General features: G+C 38.6%; 2 protein-coding genes across 2 annotated transcripts in view; both read right to left on the bottom strand.

The window, feature by feature from the left end:
• Positions 1–1,495: 1,495 nt before the first annotated feature.
• Positions 1,496–4,558, bottom strand: LOC113467539 (probable serine/threonine-protein kinase clkA; the record flags this gene model as incomplete). Its single annotated transcript, XM_026823766.1, has 2 exons — positions 4,462–4,558; positions 1,496–3,819 (listed from the first exon to the last, which is right to left on the bottom strand). Coding segments are annotated over exons 1-2 (2,421 nt in total), but the record flags the coding sequence as incomplete, so codon positions are not given.
• Positions 4,559–6,156: 1,598 nt separating this feature from the next.
• The window catches only part of LOC103509433 (dihydropyrimidine dehydrogenase [NADP(+)]), a 15,878-nt gene continuing 3,072 nt past the window's right edge, over positions 6,157–18,962 (bottom strand). Inside the window, exons 3-15 of the mRNA XM_026823776.1 lie at positions 14,205–14,315; positions 13,741–13,884; positions 13,297–13,447; positions 12,724–12,899; positions 11,909–12,119; positions 11,260–11,444; positions 10,665–10,880; positions 10,042–10,158; positions 8,317–8,511; positions 7,812–7,932; positions 7,153–7,415; positions 6,614–6,790; positions 6,157–6,279 (exon numbers count right to left, since the gene is read on the bottom strand). Of these exons, the coding sequence (XP_026679577.1) occupies positions 6,157–6,279; positions 6,614–6,790; positions 7,153–7,415; positions 7,812–7,932; positions 8,317–8,511; positions 10,042–10,158; positions 10,665–10,880; positions 11,260–11,444; positions 11,909–12,119; positions 12,724–12,899; positions 13,297–13,447; positions 13,741–13,884; positions 14,205–14,315 (2,190 nt within the window). The remainder of the gene's footprint in view (positions 6,280–6,613; positions 6,791–7,152; positions 7,416–7,811; positions 7,933–8,316; positions 8,512–10,041; positions 10,159–10,664; positions 10,881–11,259; positions 11,445–11,908; positions 12,120–12,723; positions 12,900–13,296; positions 13,448–13,740; positions 13,885–14,204; positions 14,316–18,962) is intronic.

The following is an 18,962-nucleotide window of genomic DNA, read 5'->3' as shown; positions in this document are numbered from 1 at the left end:
ACTATAAGTTGCTTTATTAGACCAGTGAAATGAAAAATAAAAAAAAAAAAAAAAAAAAAAAAAAAAAAAAACTGTAAAAGGTCGAAAATTCAAATTTTATTTTCCGTTCTAATGAAAGAGTTCAAAGATGTGTGACGTCAGACTTCAGGCAGTTGTCTTTTTCGTCCACTAGGTAGCGCCAGTATGCAAGCACGCTGGCGGAGGAGCAGAAAGAAATGGGCAGAAACGTATGCGCACAAACACATTAATGCCTGCGAGGGAGCTTTGCTCGGGCATTTTGATGTGACGTCATCACCTACGGGAGCGTATGCCGTGACGTCAAAGTTCAAGATTTACCGGTATTTTTTAAATCGATTTATCTCGGGATCTACAAGTCGTAGAAGAAAAAGAAATATACCGTTATTCCTCATTTTTTCTGCTCTTTGTCTTTGAAACATCACCCAAGTAAGCGCAACTGTTCTATTCTGATTTCAGTTCCATTGAATCCGTAACCGAGAGGAATGACGTCTGCAGAACAACCCCTTATTATGACCAGTTCATAAGGAAAATAGAAATACGTATAAAAATAGTAATAAGAGAAATACCAATAGCAATAAAAATAGCAATAAGAGAATCTTGAAAACACGTAGACATTTATTATTTTCTAAAGTATAAATTATTTTATTTTCAAATTACTATGTACATAATAAATAAATAAAAAATCTTAAAAATAATGTTCTTTTTTTTCAAGTTTTCAGAAATAGAAACAATGCCCTCAATTGGACGAGTAGCTACTCACAAGAAAAAAATGTTGCTATTTCCTAGATCTGCGTAAATTTCGCGGTTCCTTGTTGATTTTTTGAGAACTTTGACATCTCGAGTCTTTATCTTAACTTCAAATTGAGCTTAATTATGTAAATATGCAAGTCATTGTTCTATTGAATTGCAAGTTTAATGGCAGTTTTACTGAGATTTTCTTTCTTTTCGTCTCTGTTGAACATTTTCTTTATTCGAGTGTCTTGAGTACCTACTGCTACCTCTCTTTCTACCTCGAGGTGGATTTCTTTCGTTTTTGCTTTCTGGATTAGTTGTTGTGCTTGTGCTTTCCAAATTAAATTGTGGCGTTTCAAAACTACCACTTCTACTTTGAGTTTGTGGATTTGACAAGGAGTTGAAATTGTTGTTGTTGTTTCCACCATTATTTGAATCTTCTGGCAAATCTGGCACGTATATTGGCCTTGACCTAACTTCCTTTTGAAGTAGTTCTAGTAAGTTGGGACCAACTAGTTTAGCATTTTGATTTTTAGGTTTCTGATTATGTATGACGTTTCCATGTTTATTTTTATCACAGTTTTCATCGTGTGAGCGTATATTGGCCTTGACCTAACTTCCTTTTGAAGTAGTTCTAGTAAGTTGGGACCAACTAGTTTAGCATTTTGATTTTTAGGTTTCTGTTTATGTATGACGTTTCCATGTTTATCTTTATCACAGTTTTCATCGTGTGATTTTCCAAATTAAATTGTGGCGTTTCAAAACTACCACTTCTACTTTGAGTTTGTGGATTTGACAAGGAGTTGAAATTGTTGTTGTTGTTGTTCTTTCCACCATTATTTGAATCTTCTGGCAAATCTGGTACGTATATTGGCCTTGACCTAACTTCCTTTTGAAGTAGTTCTAGTAAGTTGGGACCAACTAGTTTAGCATTTTGATTTTTAGGTTTCTGATTATGTATGACGTTTCCATGTTTATTTTTATCACAGTTTTCATCGTGTGAGCCCTGTTGGTTTACATTGGTGTAGGCACTATTGGCATTGTTGAAATTGACATTTTGATAGTTAGATCTTGGCCCATTTGAATTTTGATTATCTGCTTGGAAGGTGTTTATGAGTCCCTGATCTGATAGAGGTTTGTTATTTTGTGGATTTTGAAATAATGTATCCAAATTTTCAATCAAGTTTTTATTTTTGTCTGTAGGACTGTTTTGTTGAGGGGTAGGACTGGGAAAATTGTTAGATTGATTGCTGAAAATATCGAAATTTTTGAAAAAGTCAGGTTCAGACGCTTTGTTCTTATTGGCTCCATCCTGGAACTCTTCTTTTCCTAGAATACCTCTGTATGTTGAGGCTTCAATCTTTTCGCTCTCTCCAATTTTGTTCTTTTGATTTTTCTCGTTATAATCTACTTTGGATGAAACAATTCTGTCGCTCTTAATTTTACTGTATTCATTGTTCAGAGAATTGGCATTTGCTCTGGCATTGTGTAAACTGGAAATTAGATTTGTACTAGGAGTAGTGTACAGGACTTCTCTGTCGAATATTTCTGGTGATGATCTGTCTATTCTTTCAATAGAATCAATGGCTTCACCAGGTTCTGGGACTCTGGATCCGAAGGGATAAAGATCAATAGACTGGACATGGGCGCGTACTGCCACCCCGTGAGGGAATCCACTGAAATCATCCCCTCCATTATTATTTTCATTGTAGCTATTGTATGATGGTCTGTAACCTGGGTTACTGTCGTAAAATCCGTCATTCTTATTTTTGAACGTGCGACATACTTTACAGATATTACTGTAATCTCCAGGAGGCTTGTTGGGGTTTTCTACTGGGAAAGATATAACAGGAATTTGGTTTGACACGGAATTGATATTGGGTCCGGTGAGAAAATCATTACCACCGCTACCGCTTGGGATATTACCTGGTCGAATGTTAGGACTTTGACCCTGTGAACCACCACCACCATAGCCTCCTGAGGGATTGAAGATGTTACTTTGAGGATTGAGGAAATCATCTGGTTTATTTGAGCCACCAAAGTCGCCACCATTACCACTGGATGGGAACAATGTAGTCGGTGTATAATTATTGGTGTTTTTGTTTCCATTGTTTTTGTTATTGTTGTATCCACCACCAGAGGGACTACTTGTTGTGCTGAATAGAAAAGGACTCTCAGTCGGCTGAGGAGATCCAAAAAGGTCATCAAAGTTAGGACTTGGCTTCGGAGGAGAGGGAAATGAATTGATAACAGGAGGTCTAAATGTGGTCGTGCTAGTAGGGAAAAGTGGAGCAAAAGTTGTAGTGGGTATTTTTGTTTTGATGGGAGGAAATGTTGAAGTGGGAAACTTGGGAAAGTTGGCAGGAAAGGGAATAACAGGAGTCACAGAAGGAAAATATCCAGGCTGGAACAAAGGTATGAATTCCTTCGGGACTTTATTGACAATCTGATATCCAGTCTCGGGACCGGCTATGTAAGAGACAGTCTTCTCAGCTCCTTTGTCATCAATGTACGAATAAGACCCAGCAACATGACCTAGATTGTCTCTCTTTTCAGCCCTTCTCAAATTCGGTCCCTGTGCTACGAAAGTGTATGAACCATCGTCTGCCTGTTGTACGGATGTTCTACCTCGTGGTGGAATACCAGGACCTCCATAGTAAAAACCATTCTGAGTATTATCAGGGACTGGATTTCTGACACGGAATCCCTTGCCAGCACCAGCTTCATAATCAACTCTATGTACTTCTCCTATGTCATCTGTGTACGTGTAAGATCCTTGCACTTGACCTTGAGATCCTGCGACTTCGTCCTTGACAAAGGTTGGGGTTCTGATATTGAACTTGTAACTTGGATCTTCATTGGGGTCATGATAGCCGTCGTATGTTGGATTGTAGTTTGGAGAGTTCGGATCAACGGGTGGGTTGTAAGGGATTTTGCTTTGGCTGAGATCCATCTGTCGAGCTATGTCAGTACCTCTAGCTCGGAAACCTCTCTCACCTGCAGTGTACTCAGTTCTAGTGGGTCCTGTCTCAGGATGTTTGTATTGATACCTGGAAACATAATAAAAACCTTATTTAGGTATTACGTGAAAATTATTAAAAAGATATGGTATAATTATAAATATGTTATAAAATGAACCTTGACCATCACAACTACCTTATCTAGTTTAACTTACTTGAATAGGTTAATGGTTAATTGATGGGTATCATCCAGTCGTACTTAACTAGGTCAACTGCCTCCCACAAATAAGTAAGTATCTTATTGTTTTAACAAGGTGATAACGATAAGTGATTCGCTGATTAGTGTACTTAATTATTAAAAACTCTATAACAAATTCAGTTATTTTATTTCAAATCAGCATAGATCCTTCTAGAGAATGCGGCAGCACACTCCTCGGTAAATTACAATTCCACACTCTGAGAAAGTAGATGTAAATTTATTTCCACGAGAATACTAATTTCATTTGTTTCTTGTGTTATGCCGAAGTCTGTTACACTATGGTCTTCATGGGAGTTCTTTAAGGTGGTATACTCTGACCTGCAATGAGATTAGTTATTATACCTACTAATGTGCCTACTTGTAATAGTACTAATGTGTTTCACCTAGAAATTTTTTTTTTTTTTTTTTTTTTTTTTTTTTTCAGTGGACCCTTAATTGCATAATGTGACATCTCGTTTTAAGCTAACAGTCTAAATAAAGCACATCTTATACTTGTGATTTCAGCAAAGCTGAGTTGGTGAATGACGATTCTGTGAAGAAGTTGGTTCTGGAGCAGATGAAGCAATGGAGTGAAATGGTGGAGAGGCATCGCAAGGAGGTTTGGTCTCTAATGAAGACTCAAGTGACAGAGCAGCAAGACACGTTGAATAAGCTGATGGAAACCATTCAGGCGTCCCAAGTGAAACAAGTGGAGGCTAAACATGAAAGGTGCGTACTTTTTTCATTAAAGGTCTTATTTACAGTATTAATATATCTCTACAAAAAAATCATGTTATCGATTCACTCATTTACACACTGATCACTTTTTCTCCAAAACCCCAACACCCAGAAAGCTGAAATCTGGTAGAAATATTCCCAATATGTTCTACATGTGTATTAAGAAAGGATTATGCGGAAATCTAAACCGATCTCGAGTTATTTTTTTACGTGTCGAAGCACAGGCAACCTGATGGTTTCCTATAAAATAACGATACCTTGTTTAGACTGTTGTGGAATATGGGGACATTTTCGCAGTCCTATTTGGGCAAGATAAACAAGGTATATTCTATTTTCTGCAGAGAAATGAAGGAGATGAATACTCGACAGGCCAAAGTTTCAGTGGAAACCATGAAGGAAGTACAGAATGACAAAACTCTCAAAACCAAAGGCGAGAAAGACCGGCGACTCCGAGAGAAGAAACAAAACAACACCAAAAAGTTCATGGAGGAACGACGAATGGCTCAGGTAAGTTTTAACAAAGAATAAATTGATTCTCGAGTAGAAGGTACCTGTTAGGAAAGTTTACTTCTAATGGGGCAACTTGTTCTAGTCAATAGTGTAAATAAAGCAGTACTTATTCTTATTTCTAAGGGAATCCCCCACCTCATTTATAAAAACAAGGTTTTAAACATATTCTTGTTAACTTTACCTATGAAACATAATATATGACACTTTTCAGTCTTATTTTAGAAGGATATTGTAGAGTCTTATTGTAAACAAGGTATATTCTATCGTACAGCTCAAAGTTCTTCTTATCTCTTCATATCTCGAGTAAATAAGGATAAACTCTAAGCTGTGCCCAGTTAGTAAAACAATCGGATTATGCTTTCAGATGAAACAGTCAAAGGAGAAGGAAAAGCTTACTGCCAAACACGAAAAGGAAAAGACAGGAGTAGCCAAGGACATCAACAATGTAAGTAGTAATAATTTTCTTTTTCCAACTTGAAGATTGACCTTTTAAATATTGACCACTAATTTTTTTACAAATAAAACAAACATCTTATCTTGCGTTTTTCGCGGGGGGCGACTTGTTCATGATGCTCAAGCGATTGCCTCTAAGGATAGCGAGAGAAATTTTCTACACCAAGTACAATAGTACATATTAATAGTTTTAATTAATATATTGAAATTATTTTTCGGCCTTTGATATCAATCAACCACTTTTGTGCTCATCAGAAATAAAATTGATTTTTTCTTGTGGCTTCCAGTCAGCCAACAGATTAGGTGCAAATCTTACTTAGATGAAAAATTCAGTCATATTTCAGTACTTACACTAAAGTATGACCAAATTTTCCACGCTTTCTTATTGGGGAAATATTTGTCTCTGTTTCAGTTGTTGGAAATGTACAAGAATGATGAACTTGAGTACGAACTTTCACCAAAAACTGAATTCTTTGCCTAATTTACATCATTTTAAACTTAAGATAATTATTTTAACTGTCTTGGTAAGCCATTTTGTAGAGACACTCCGTCACTGTTCAGCTTTTTCAGATTTAATTCTGTTATTAGATTTTCCCTTATTTTCTTGTATTCGCCGAAGTTTGGTATTGCCTGAAATAAAAAGAAAAAAATAAAAGTTTTTTTTTTCTTAGAAGTTATAAATAAACTTAGAAATAAAAAGAAAAAACAAAAGCTACCCACTGTAATACGATTTAAATAATCTTATCTCTTATGGCCGATTTTACCACTGAGAGTTAATACAGTGTCAAGGGTTTTCTTTGACGTCAACCATTAGATTTTTAAGGAGCGGATTAAGGATTCTGAGTCTTTGGAGTAAACTCTTTTGTAGACACAAATAACCCAATAGTGCAGTTTTAAGGCATTTGGTTCATGACTTCATGGCCGAGGGACTGGGTTCGAAGCCCAGGAGCGACATAAAACATACCTTTCCTTCTTTGTCGCGGAATTGATAAGCGGGCTTTCCTTTTTGATGAACGGGCGTAGGAGGTGACTGTCCATCCCATCCTTTGAGTTGAGTAGATTTTAGATACAATAATGTCTGAAGTCCGGTGATGTAGTCATCAACCACTGTAAAGTCTTGATTCTGAACAGCACTGCAGATCTGAGACAAAGATGGGTAAAGATTTTATATTTTAACTTTTTGTTCAAGTATTCCACCCAATATTTTATCAAATTCCTTAATTGTTTCCTAATTTATTAATGTTTAATGGTTTTTATTTTGACATGGCTTATTTTTATTCTATGGGTGTTTTTATTGGTGTCTAGATTTTGGTAGCCCTCTTACAAACTAGCGTCAGTTTTTTTTTTTAACAACTACATATACCTATTTCGTAAATCTTAAGTGCAACATACACTTTTTACCGAGGTTATATTCCTTTTCATTTTAAATTCATAACTTATCTGATGAAATTAATGTCTATAATTTTGTCTAGCTAGTAGTTTCTTAATTTTGACTTTACTTACTTGCACTGCGTGAGCTCCCGCTTGTATAAACTGGAGAGCCACATCTGCCGAGTCTATGCCCCCAATGCCAAGGATGGGGAAGTTGGGGAACATTTTCGCAATGGAGCTCACAGCTTTCAGCCCCATGGGTCGCGTGGCATTACCCGAGACTCCGCCATAGGTGGTCAATTTCTTAGTCCCCACTGCAGGCCAGGGATTACCGTCGGCGCTCAGGCTCATTAGTCCTGACACGGTGTTGATGGCAGAAACACCGTCAGCTTTACCTGGGAACACATTTGAGCATTGACGATTTATGCTTTCTATTTGGGAACCTACACAATGGAATGAGACAGTTTAGAATCGGTCCAAATTTTCAGAAAATGGGTGAAAATGGTGTATTTTTCTGTTGGTCTTCGGGACTAATTCAACGCTCTTTGCTAAAGTAGTGGGTAATAATGATTCAGCCAATTTGATCGCCAAAGTCCAGTAATGGACATGGCACACAAAGAAGGCTTTAATCATAAGTAAGATTATCCCAGACTGTTGGATTCTCTCCCCCCTTGTCCTATTCTTTAGATTCTAGTTAGTCCCCCAGTTATATCTATCTACCTATTGCTTCCAGGATAAGATTTTAACACTATTATTCGAGTCATAATTTTGTGATATTCTCTTTTACTTACCTTCATATGCAGCCTTGGCGATGTCGGTAATGTTAGTAATATTTGGAGTCAGCTTGACAAAGAAAGGTATTTTGACCGAACTGCGAACCCATAGCGAAATATTTCTGACCATTTCTGGATCCTGGAAGATAAGTGCAGCTTTTTTTAATAAAATGAAATAATGCGTGGCTAGTTTTATATCTATCCCTTTTTTGACGTTGTTCATGTATCTGCTGTTGTGTCCTGACGCAGAAGCATAGTAAAAGTGGAAATTACTCTTGAGTGGAAGTTCACTACTAGGCAAGGCTAAAATCGGAGGCGTTCTCTACCATCTAACCCTTAGATTTCTATTTTAATATCAAATTCTCAAATAAATGGAGATAAAATTCCATGTTTTTGTTGGGATTGACCTTGCACCATCCTGCTTACCAGGCGAGCGCTTTGACCGTTACGTCACCGAGGTAAGAACCTTCTGGGATCAAATCGAGAGAATAAAATTTATTTCTCATTGAAAATGAGCTCATACCTGTCCACAAGCTAGACCCATGCCTCGCTCCCCCATACCATGAGGACAGGATAGATTTAGTTCCAAAGCATCAGCTCCGGCCTTTTCAGTTTTCTTACTCAGTTCCAGCCAGTCATCCTTGTTGTAAGTACACATGATGCTGGCGATTAATATCTGCGGTGAAAAACAATACACATTGATATTAATGATGAAATAGTCAGTGATAGTGATGGTAAACTTCAGTGAACTTAAGAAATCCTAAAAAGTTCCCATGAAGCTTGATTGGGCTCTAAATTTAATAAGAAACGTAAAAATTCTTTTATGTGTTGAAGAAGTTTGCCAAATTTCATCAGAATAGGAGACATTTTCCAAGCGTTAAGGTGGCACAAAGACAAAAAAGAATTATAATAGATAATAATAAAGCCACAACCAGACACGGGAATTCACACATTGGACATCCTCTAGGCAGTTTGGGCTCTTGCAAGTCAAAAGCTCATAGTAAGACCTCTTATTACTAGGGCCAAATGGTCGACATACGAGTTGGGATGGAAACACATCACATACCTTCTCACAGTCCATTCGTCAAGAATAAAGGCTTAACTTTTGGCCGCACTATGCCAGAAACAACACCACCAAGTTTTGTTGATTTCTGTCTACTTGTTAAAGAATTCTGTACGAGTATTCGATAAAACTTGGAAATAATTTACAGTTTGAATAGTATACCCATTGGTAGACATACGAGTATTACTTTATTACTTTCCATTAGGAGACCTTCAATGTCATGATCGATTTTAAATTATTGATAAGATCAGCAGATCGCTCGATTTTTCAACCAGCTCTACCACACTCCATAAGCGTAAACCTTACCTGATGCAATCTATGATCGGACACACGGACAGACAAAGAGTGCACCCTGTACATTCGTCGGTGACATGAGCTTGGTGAGTTTCTGGATGGAAGGTTATGGCCTGATAGCCGGAGTCATTACACGCCATGTAACATTTGCCGCAATTGATACACATGTCCTACGAACAAGATTTGAAAGGGTCAAAATAGATGTTAGCAAGCAAGGATCTTCTTCTTCGTATTTTCCCGTATTCAGATGGGGTCGGCGTTTGTCGTCGGCCTCTCAATCAGCTTTAGAGTGATCGCTTTGAGGCCTACTGTTTTTGGCTTAAAAAATGTTGATGCCCTTCGCGCTCAACCTTCGCTATTAATATAGCATAAGGAAATTTGGACTAGTCTCCTCCTTGTTTATAGTCCCCTAGCTAGACGCTGATCTACTCTCTGTTTATAGTCCCTCAGTCAGACAGTAAGAAAAGCTTCCGACCGGGAAAAGCTTCCGATCCAAGTCTGTCAGGCCGTCTGAGAGACCCAAGATATTTTTCCGCCACTCACGCTCAGACAGACCGCGGTCTGTCTGAGCGGGCATAAGGAGCTACTATTGTGAGCCTTTCTACTTCTGATAAATTGCTTCTGTTTACTCACGTCATTGATCAAAGCTACCACTTGTTTCTTGTTATCCAGCTCCGTATAATTGGTCACTCGCTGAACTGCTTGTCCAATCACATCTTTCACACTCAATATTGTTTCAACCGGTGTGTTTATCTGTCTCTTTGGTAAGCCATTTTGTAGAGACACTCCGTCACTGTTCAGCTTTTTCAGATTTAATTCTGTTATTAGATTTTCCCTTATTTTCTTGTACTCGCCGAAGTTTGGTATTGCCTGAAATAAAAAGAAAAAAATAAAAGCAGTCTTCTCCGATATGAGTTCAATATTCAGGAACGATCCTTGTTCTGGTCCATACAGATGTCGTGATGTTGTACCCTTGACTATTCTTGGCGATACATTGGTGACCATATCCTAAACAGAGGGGAAAATTAATAAATTTTCGTAATTTTCGCAAGTGACAGTTTGATTGTTAGTTGTAAGTTGTAAGGCCCCCTGTCACGTGTTGTTGGTCGTTAGGATCATTTACAGGTAGCTGTAGGCTGTAGGTGTTTCTTCGTCATAAATCAAAGGGCCAATGGGCCAATCTTCACAAATTCCCTCTTTCTTCATTTTCGGTATGTTGAAATGATCGTTGACGTGTGAGCTTGCTCGGAAACTGTGCCTCGTATTCTCGGAGCATTCTCAGAAATCAACATGAACCTATAGTCCTGAATCTAAATCCTCTAGTCTCGTCGCGACTTTTAGTAGCTCGTAGTTGCCTGAAAAACCAAAAGGGCAAAAGGATATATCATTTTATCAGGCGACTACGCGCTACTAAAAGTCGCGCTTTCAATGTTCCAATATGCGACGGACCTTCAAACCAACCCCTTGAGGGTCTTGTCCTCATAGGAGGACATCTTTTCTGATTTTTCACTTACCTTTTGCAAGCTGAATGTTTTGGTCACTGCGAATCCCCATCCGTTTTCGAACGCCCGCCTCACCATTGAACTGGCAGTGGTCGGAGGTGCCGACGCTAGGCCAAACGGGTTTGGAAATTTCAGGCCACAAATTTCCACCGAAATGTCCACGAGATCGATGTGACTCATGAACTTTGGAAGACATGGCTTGTCGGGCACTGTCAGATTGTTTTTCTCCTGTGAAAAAGGAAGTCAGTTAATTTTTTACTTTCTATTTTTTTTCTCCATCTAAAGTAAACTTGGGCATTTACGGAAAACATTATTTCTGGGTTGAGACAACTGTAATCTGACTAATCCACACATAATACGAAGACTATACAACATTCCCCTTTTCTAGAACAGTTTATACTGCGAGAGTAAAGGGACTCTTCAGTCCTATTCGGCCAGGATAAATGAGGTAACTATTCTATTCTATTTTATCCTTCATGGAGAAATCAGTATCTTGATTTAGGACTCAGTAACTTTGTTTCATATGAAATAAGATGAAAATAATAACTAATACGATTCACTTTGGATTAGGAGGGTTGGTTTTCTTCAGCAACAGATTTTAGTCTACCTGAATATATTTATGGATATGCCAGGCCGCCGTTTTGCCATCATTGACGCTCTCTACCGTGGTATCGGATAAGTTAGCCGTGTCTCCTCCACAGAACACTCCTGGTACTGACGTCGCCATTGTGGTGTAGTTCACTTCTGGGTATCCGTACTTGTCTAATTTCACCGGTTTTATTGCCTCGAGAACTAAAACATGAGGAGTTTTCGGTTTTAAACTTGACGATTTTGCATTTAGTTTGTACCGGAGAGGTTCTCTACCTTAGGTCGGCCACTCACTATCAGGTACACCTGACAGGTACGGCTGGAGAGGTCCGCCTGTCAGGTCTAACTGATACCTGATAAAAAGTGGCTGGCCTTAGAGTTCTATCATGTGGTCATATTCTCAAATAAATGAGGACTTGATTACTACGCCACTGAGGCAGGAACCACCGAGGCAAGAGATGTACCAGGGGTGAGGGGGGGGGGGGAATGCTACAAATTTTTGGAGTCCAACCCACAGTAAGGAGAAAAACATGGCCCTGCTCACCATCATTATCTAACAGAGTGGACCCAAAAGCGGAAATAATATAAGTAGGGGGGGGGGGGGGGATGAATGCTACAAATTTTTGGAGTCCAACCTACAGTAAGGAGAAAAATATGGCCCTGCTCACCATCATTATCTAACAGAGTGGACCCAAAAGCGGAAATAATATAATTCGCCTTCAATTTGATTCTCTGTTCTTCGTCCTCAACCCATTCTCCCTTTTCATTTTGCTCGGTTCTATTGAATTGCATTCCGGCGATTTTATTATCTTTCACATCCACTTGGACTGGAGACATGAATGGCAGGAATTCGCACTTTTCTTCCCACGCCAGTTGAACCTGTAAGGGTTAAAGTTTGAGTTAGCCATTTCTCATCAATCTGTTGAACCTGCGAGGGTTAAAGTTTGCTTTAGCCATTTCTTTGATGGCCTGTAGAACCTCCAAGGGTAAAAGTTTCCGTCAGCCCTATCTGTGATGGCTCTTGGGGTGCAATAGTCCTACACACTGGACTCCGCACACAGGAATTTCATCAGTAAAGACCCCCATTTCAATGTAATGTAAAATGTAATCTGTGATGGCATGTTGTACCTGCAAAAGGGCTGTCGGCCTAGATCTGTCATACCTTGGTCTGTCAAACGGCCTAAGCGCGATTAGGACCAACAGTCTATAGGACTGTTGGTCCTAATAGTGCTAGGACTAGGACCAACTAGGACTGTGTGGACTAGGACAAACTAGGACCAACAGTCCTATACTGTCTTCCCCTTCCCATGACAAAGAAAGCTTAAAAGCGATCTTCCTAGGGCTGAGTGATAGGCTGACGAAAAACGCCGACCCCGTCTAAACACGGGAAAAGGCGAAGAAGAAGAAAGAGGAGGGGAAGAAGAAGGAGGAGAAAAAAAGGAGAAGGAGGAGAAGAAGAAGAAGATTCCTATACTGTGTTTACCTCTTCTGGGACCGCTCTAATATTCGTGCACCCCTTCCTGAACACCACAAGTACTTTGTTAGCGCCACACCGTAGCGCTGATGTAGCGCAATCGAACGCTGTATCTCCGGCTCCCAAAACGATGACCGTTCCCTTCAATATTGGCAGGGACTCTTTTTTACACCCGCCGCATAAGCCTGAAAATTGGTTAAAAGGTGATAAAATTAGCAAGGAGGAATTTGATTTTTAAGCTTCATCTTTTTTTTTAATACCTAATACCTTCAAATCTAATTTATATATGTCTCAAATGATAAAATTTGTATTTTGCCAACAAATCCGGTCAGGTTTTGAACCTTTCTCGGACTCTGTATTTTATGTCGCTGTTGGGATTCGAACCACAATCTAGCTTGTCCTGAACCACGAGGCTGTCAGCTCTTTAAAGTAGTATCTGGAAGCCGATACCTATCTATATCTATAGAGTTGTAGGCACCTCTACTTTCGACATGTACGGGTTTTCGCTGATCTAAGAACGTCAAATGACTTCTTTCAGTAAAAGCTAATCAAGAGACGATGTTTTTGACAGGTTTTTCGTACCTTTTTTACTGCTGGTTGCAACTCTTGGCAGGAAAGTCTTGGACGTATAGAAACCCATCTCTTCCGTCAGTCCTTGGAAAATCGGAATCACATTTGCGTTCGGTTTACCAATTCCAATGAAGATTGCAGTGTAGCCGTCTTTTCTTAGTTTCTGTAAAGGAAAAATTGTTTTTCATTTACACCCGGGTTTAAGGAATATTTTTATTCCTTTTTTTTTCGGCAGCAGATAAATTTTTAATAAATCAATACCAAAGTTGGCATTTCGATGCAGACTTTTTTGGAGATCGATGTAGATAGGCACAGGTCATTGAAATCAGGGTAGTGTAGGCCTTTATCATTTTGAAGACCGTCCCAATTCAATTGTCATGGTCTCCCCTCGGTTTAAATTTGTATTCAAAACCAAGTTTATTCAAATTTCTGTCATGATTATGACTGTTTTGTTACCTCAATTGTGATGTCACGCGTTGATAGAGATCTTTCGCATTCGATTTTCACTCCTAGATCTTTGACCAGCTCGACTTCAAAATTGACAGCGTCAAATGGAAGTCGGTACTGTGGTATCTCGGATGAACTGTAAGACAGAGAATAATTTTGATCAGAAATTAATTAGCATCTCGTTTTCAGGATTTGAGAAAGACTTTTTGTGTTTTCGTACACAAAAAGCCCACTCTGATACTTAGGTGTGACCCTAAACCCCTAAAAGAGGGGTTTAGGGTCACACCTAAGTTAAGCTTATACGAATCTACAAATTGGGATCTTGAATTTAAAATTGCTCAATCCATTCCTACATGGAGTTTATTGCTAAACTGTACTTGAAGAATAAAAAGTCCCTGATGCTTGATGATCCTGAGGGATGACTTCTGTCTTTTCGGATGAATTTTTTTCTGACCGGGTTCTCTTGAACTTACACTACAATTCTTATCGCCATTTCTCTTCCACTTGGCTTTGTTTGTCTTTGAAACAATGGTAGGCGTAAGTTCAGCGTATGGCTTCACTCGGGGATTTAATTGTAAAACGGCCTGCAAAAAGAAAGAAGCACGAATAGAATTGTTTTTAAAAAAGGTAAAAATAGATAGCCAGGTAAGCCAGGACATTAGAGCTTATCTGTTGAGAATAAAGTTCGCCCCGGGCAGGAATCGAACCCACGACGCCTTTGCCTTGGAAGCGCTCAAAAGAGCTACCAGAAATTTCAATTTTTTGTCAAGTCACCTGATAGTCGAACTTAAGTTTTGTACCCAAGGGGCGAGGGTAGTCTCAGGTGGTAGAAAAGAGAAAAGATTAGCACATTGCATATCTAAAAGTTTTCAGGCGATCATACAATTTTTTGTCCCATAGTTCTTCCTATGACATTAATTTAAATTTTAAATTATTCTGACTTTTTTGTTTCCCAAATTTTACTTCGTAAAATAAAAAATATTTTCCTAATTAAATATTCGATACCTAGGTATTTTATTAAATTGAGATCTCTGATGTTTATTTTTGTATACCTAAGTTAAATCTTGGTTTTGAGACACTTTTAATGAAACAGTGGCTTAAAATACATATTTTTGTTTAATTCAAGTCCCTCTCAGAAATGTGTTCCACTTCATTCATGATTCTACTAAATCATGATATATTTGTGGTGAATCTGAGAGCTTCTTCACATTTTTTGTGGATATCATAGCATTACTAAGAGCCTCCTTTACTATTTCTGACATACCTATCTATAATTTTTCTTTTTACTCTGGTAATGCCGCCACTGGTCGCTACTTGATTAAAGTATTTGATCAATTTATTGTTCTCACCAGGCTGAATGCACCCCGAAATCCAAGTACAGAGCCGAAAAAACTTCGACCCAGTCGGGAATCGAACCCGGGACCTCCGGAGTGCAAGCCCAGTGTAATACCCTCTCGGCCACGAAGGTTGCTCCTCTACCACTAGGTACTTTCTATTTGAGGAGTTATGTGAAAGGAAGACCATTTTTTGTAACTTTTTCAATTGAAAACTGATACCTCTTTCAGAGACCTCATTTACATTTAAACACTTTTTTTTTCATTTCTTTTTTTTATACTATTAACTAATACTTACTTCGATATCAGGAAGATCCTTGGACAAACAAACTTTTGCCGTGGACATCTGAAAATTCCGAAATGCACAGGCAAAAAATACAAAAATAAACTAATTCGAAAGAAACACCAAAGACACAGGCGAAGAAATCACAACACTGAACGAAAGGAATTGTGATACAAAATATTAAAGACAGACTTTATCAGAGCCAACAAAAACATGAACTAAACAACAAAGTCAACAATCACGACTTATCTCAAATAGGTAGTTTTACTTAGTGGTTCTTAATCTTAACACCCCCCGTCACTAAAAACCTTCTCAGTTATACACTTTGAAGCCTGTTAGCGCATACGTTTCTGCGCATTTCTTTCTGCTCCTCCGCAAGCGTGCTTGCATACTGGCGCTACCTAGCAGACGAAAGAAAACAACTGCGTAAAGTCTGACGTCACACATATTTGAACTCTTTCATTAGAACGGAAAATAAAAATTAAATTTTCGACTTTTTACAGTTATTTTTTCGGAGTTTTGACCTCAGATTCGGATTTTTCCCAACTTTTTACATAGGAATCGACCATTTCTTTATACTTTTCACCCATTTGCAACTGCTCCATTAGGTAGGTAGGTACCTACTAGGTTTACTAGGGTGAATGCCATTTTTGTTCCTGTAACTTAAAGTTCAGGGGTTGTATCCAAGGTACTGAAGTTGAAAATAAACAGGGTATATTCTGTTCTATTCTACCTATTTCCGGCACTGATAAAATGTGTGTTATTATTTTATTATTATTCCTCTTTTATTTTATTATCATTTTACTTCTCTTCTTCTTCATTTCGCTAAACGTCTTATTATTGAGTGAATTTTCTTTTTATTTCATTTACCTTTTTTTTTACAACCATACTGATTTTTTTCCTTTCTTAGAAACAGGTTGATGTCTTTTTATCAGATAAATGTTCTACAGGTAAATAATTTACTTACCTACTTACCTTTTCATCTCCTTCTCTTTTTCACGTGTACAGACGGGGTCGGTCGACGTTTTTCGTCAAAATTTTCCAAGTGGTTTGACAGAGGATGTAACTGCTATGGTCTTATCGTCCCGAAATCGAAGAGAGAAGGAAGACAGGATAGGAGAAAGCCAGCCGTTCCGAGAGCGAACATTACCCATCAGGATAAAATCCGCCCCGGGCGGGAATCGAACCCGTGGCCTAGCGCTTACAAGGCAGACACACTACCAACTATGCTAACTAGGCTGGCTTTTTTTTCTTTCAAGTATGGCAAAGGTAGGTATTTTGTCAAAAAACTCAAGTTTTTTCTTTCTTTCAAGTTTGGCAAAGGTAGGTATCTCAAAAATCTTCAGTTCCAGAAAACCAAGCTAACTAGACTGGCTACATGACTAATGGCTACAGCTACAGAGTACAGAAAACCAAGCTAACTAGACTTGCTACATGGCTAATGGCTACAGCTACAGAGTACAGAAAACCAAGCTAACTAGACTGGCAAAGGCAACATTTAACAAGCTTAGGGAGGAAGCACCAAATATAGGGAAAGATATGAGTAGGACAAGCCGTAAGAAGCTTGGAAAACTCAGGGACACTGTGCTTCATATAAAATATGGGGTAGGTACCGGACTTACCTACAGGAGAGATATTTAGGGCAATGGTACAAAAGTGGAACTCGGTACGGAAAAATACGGGACGTTCATTTGGTACGCTTGGAAAACTCAGGGACACTGTGCTTCATATAAAATATGGGGTAGGTACCGGACTTACCTACAGGAGAGATATTTAGGGCAATGGTACAAAAGTGGAACTTGGTACGGAAAAATACGGCACGTTCATTTGGTACAGACTTCAGAAGGAAAGACATTTTGGGGCGATATGGTACAAGATATCACGCAAAAAGGTCACACATTAAGGATTAGGGGCAAACAGCCCTGAAAGATGGTTTTAGCTTGTACGAATCTACAGAAAAATATGGGACCTTGGTTCATTTGGTACAGAATGAAAGACGGTACAGAAGGGAAGATATCACGCAAAAAGGTCACACATTAAGGATTAGGGGCAAACAGCCCTGAAAGATGGTTTTAGCTTGTACGAATCTACAGAAAAAATATGGGACCTTGGTTCATTTGGTACAGAAAGAAAGACGGTACAGAAGGACAGCAACAGTACAAAAATGGGAGGAGGACATTTTGGGCAGCAACAGTACAAAAATGGGACTTGTCACAGAAGGAGAGAGAAAAATAGGTACTTACCTACCTATAAGTTTAAAAATCGTTGGGGGGATATACAAGAAAAAACGGAAGCAATATTTAGTACAGAAAAAGACAAAAATTTGGAGGTGGGGTAGAAAAACTTGAAAAGAAATTCAGAAGAAAGACTATAGAAAAGAGAGGTAAGGAAGAAGATAAACTAAAAATACCTTGTGGTACAGAAGAAGAAAGATTAAAAATAGTAGCACAGAGGAAATAGATAACACTTCAGTCGTTAATTTAAGACCGGTTTTAGCGTCATCTATGTTAAGCTACGCCGAGCAAGGCCAATAAATGGATGGGTGACTTGAACCTTATATTGGGAATAAAGGGAGAACGGGCTCTAGTCTTGATTTTAAATCATTACATAAAAGTAAAATCAAATCAAGAATAATAATAAACTGAATATTAAATAAAATAGGTAGGTACCTACATAAATATTGATTTTCCCCAAGATCGAAAAATTCCCGGAGGGACGGGCCCCGCTTGTTTTTTCTGTGGAAAACCATATTTCATTGTGTTTTTATCAGAAACAAAACAAGGCAACACAAAATGGCGCAAACAATAAAAACGGAAGTCCAAGAAAAAAGAAGAGGAGGAGGAGGAGGGAGATTTCAAGAAAAAGAAGAAATAGGAGAGAGAGAGATGAAGGGGAGAGAAAAATAGAGGAAGAGGGGGGCATTATAAGAACAAGAAGAAATTCCTTGAAAGGAGAGAGAGAGGGCGGGAGAGGGATATGTGAAAGAGAGAGGGAAAGATTTGAAGTAAAAGAAGAAATAGGGATATGGACGGAGAGAGAAGGAAGGAGAGGTTAAGAGAGGGAAGAAGAGAGAGGAAGAAGAAGTAGGGAAAGAGGGAGAGATTTTAAGAAATGAAAATAGGGATGGATGGAGAGAAAGAGGAGAAAAAGGGGGGGGGAAATGACGAAGGAGGAAGACAAGAGAGAGAGAGAGAGAGAGAGAGAGAGAGGACAGAGGGAGAAATAGAGAGATAAATTAAATAATGAAACAATTCAATGTCAGATAAAGACAATTGATAGGGAATATAAGGAACAGATTGGAAATTAGAGAAGATATTGTATAGCCCGAAGAATGACAGGGGGAGAGAAAAATTTGATAAGGGGGGGAATAAAAATCGAGTCAGCCTAGTTAGCCAGGAGGGTAGCATGTCTGCGAGTCCGATTTTCGCCTGGGGCGAACGTTATCCTGAACAGATGAGGTTTGTTCTTGGAACGGCTGGTATTCTCCTATCCTGTCTTCCTTCTCTGTTCGATTTCGGGACATTCGCGTTGCATGTTCCTAAAGTGTAGACCCGGCATATGGAAACCTCGTTTTTTTTTTTTTTTTTTTTTTTTTTTTTTTTTTTTTAAACATT

The sequence above is a fragment of the Diaphorina citri genome, unplaced genomic scaffold, assembly GCF_000475195.1.
Source record: "Diaphorina citri unplaced genomic scaffold, Diaci psyllid genome assembly version 1.1 scaffold498, whole genome shotgun sequence".
NCBI classification, from domain to species: Eukaryota; Metazoa; Arthropoda; class Insecta; order Hemiptera; family Psyllidae; genus Diaphorina; species Diaphorina citri.
The sequence above is the reverse complement of the archived record's forward strand: the minus strand, read 5'-3'. Positions and strand labels throughout refer to the sequence as shown.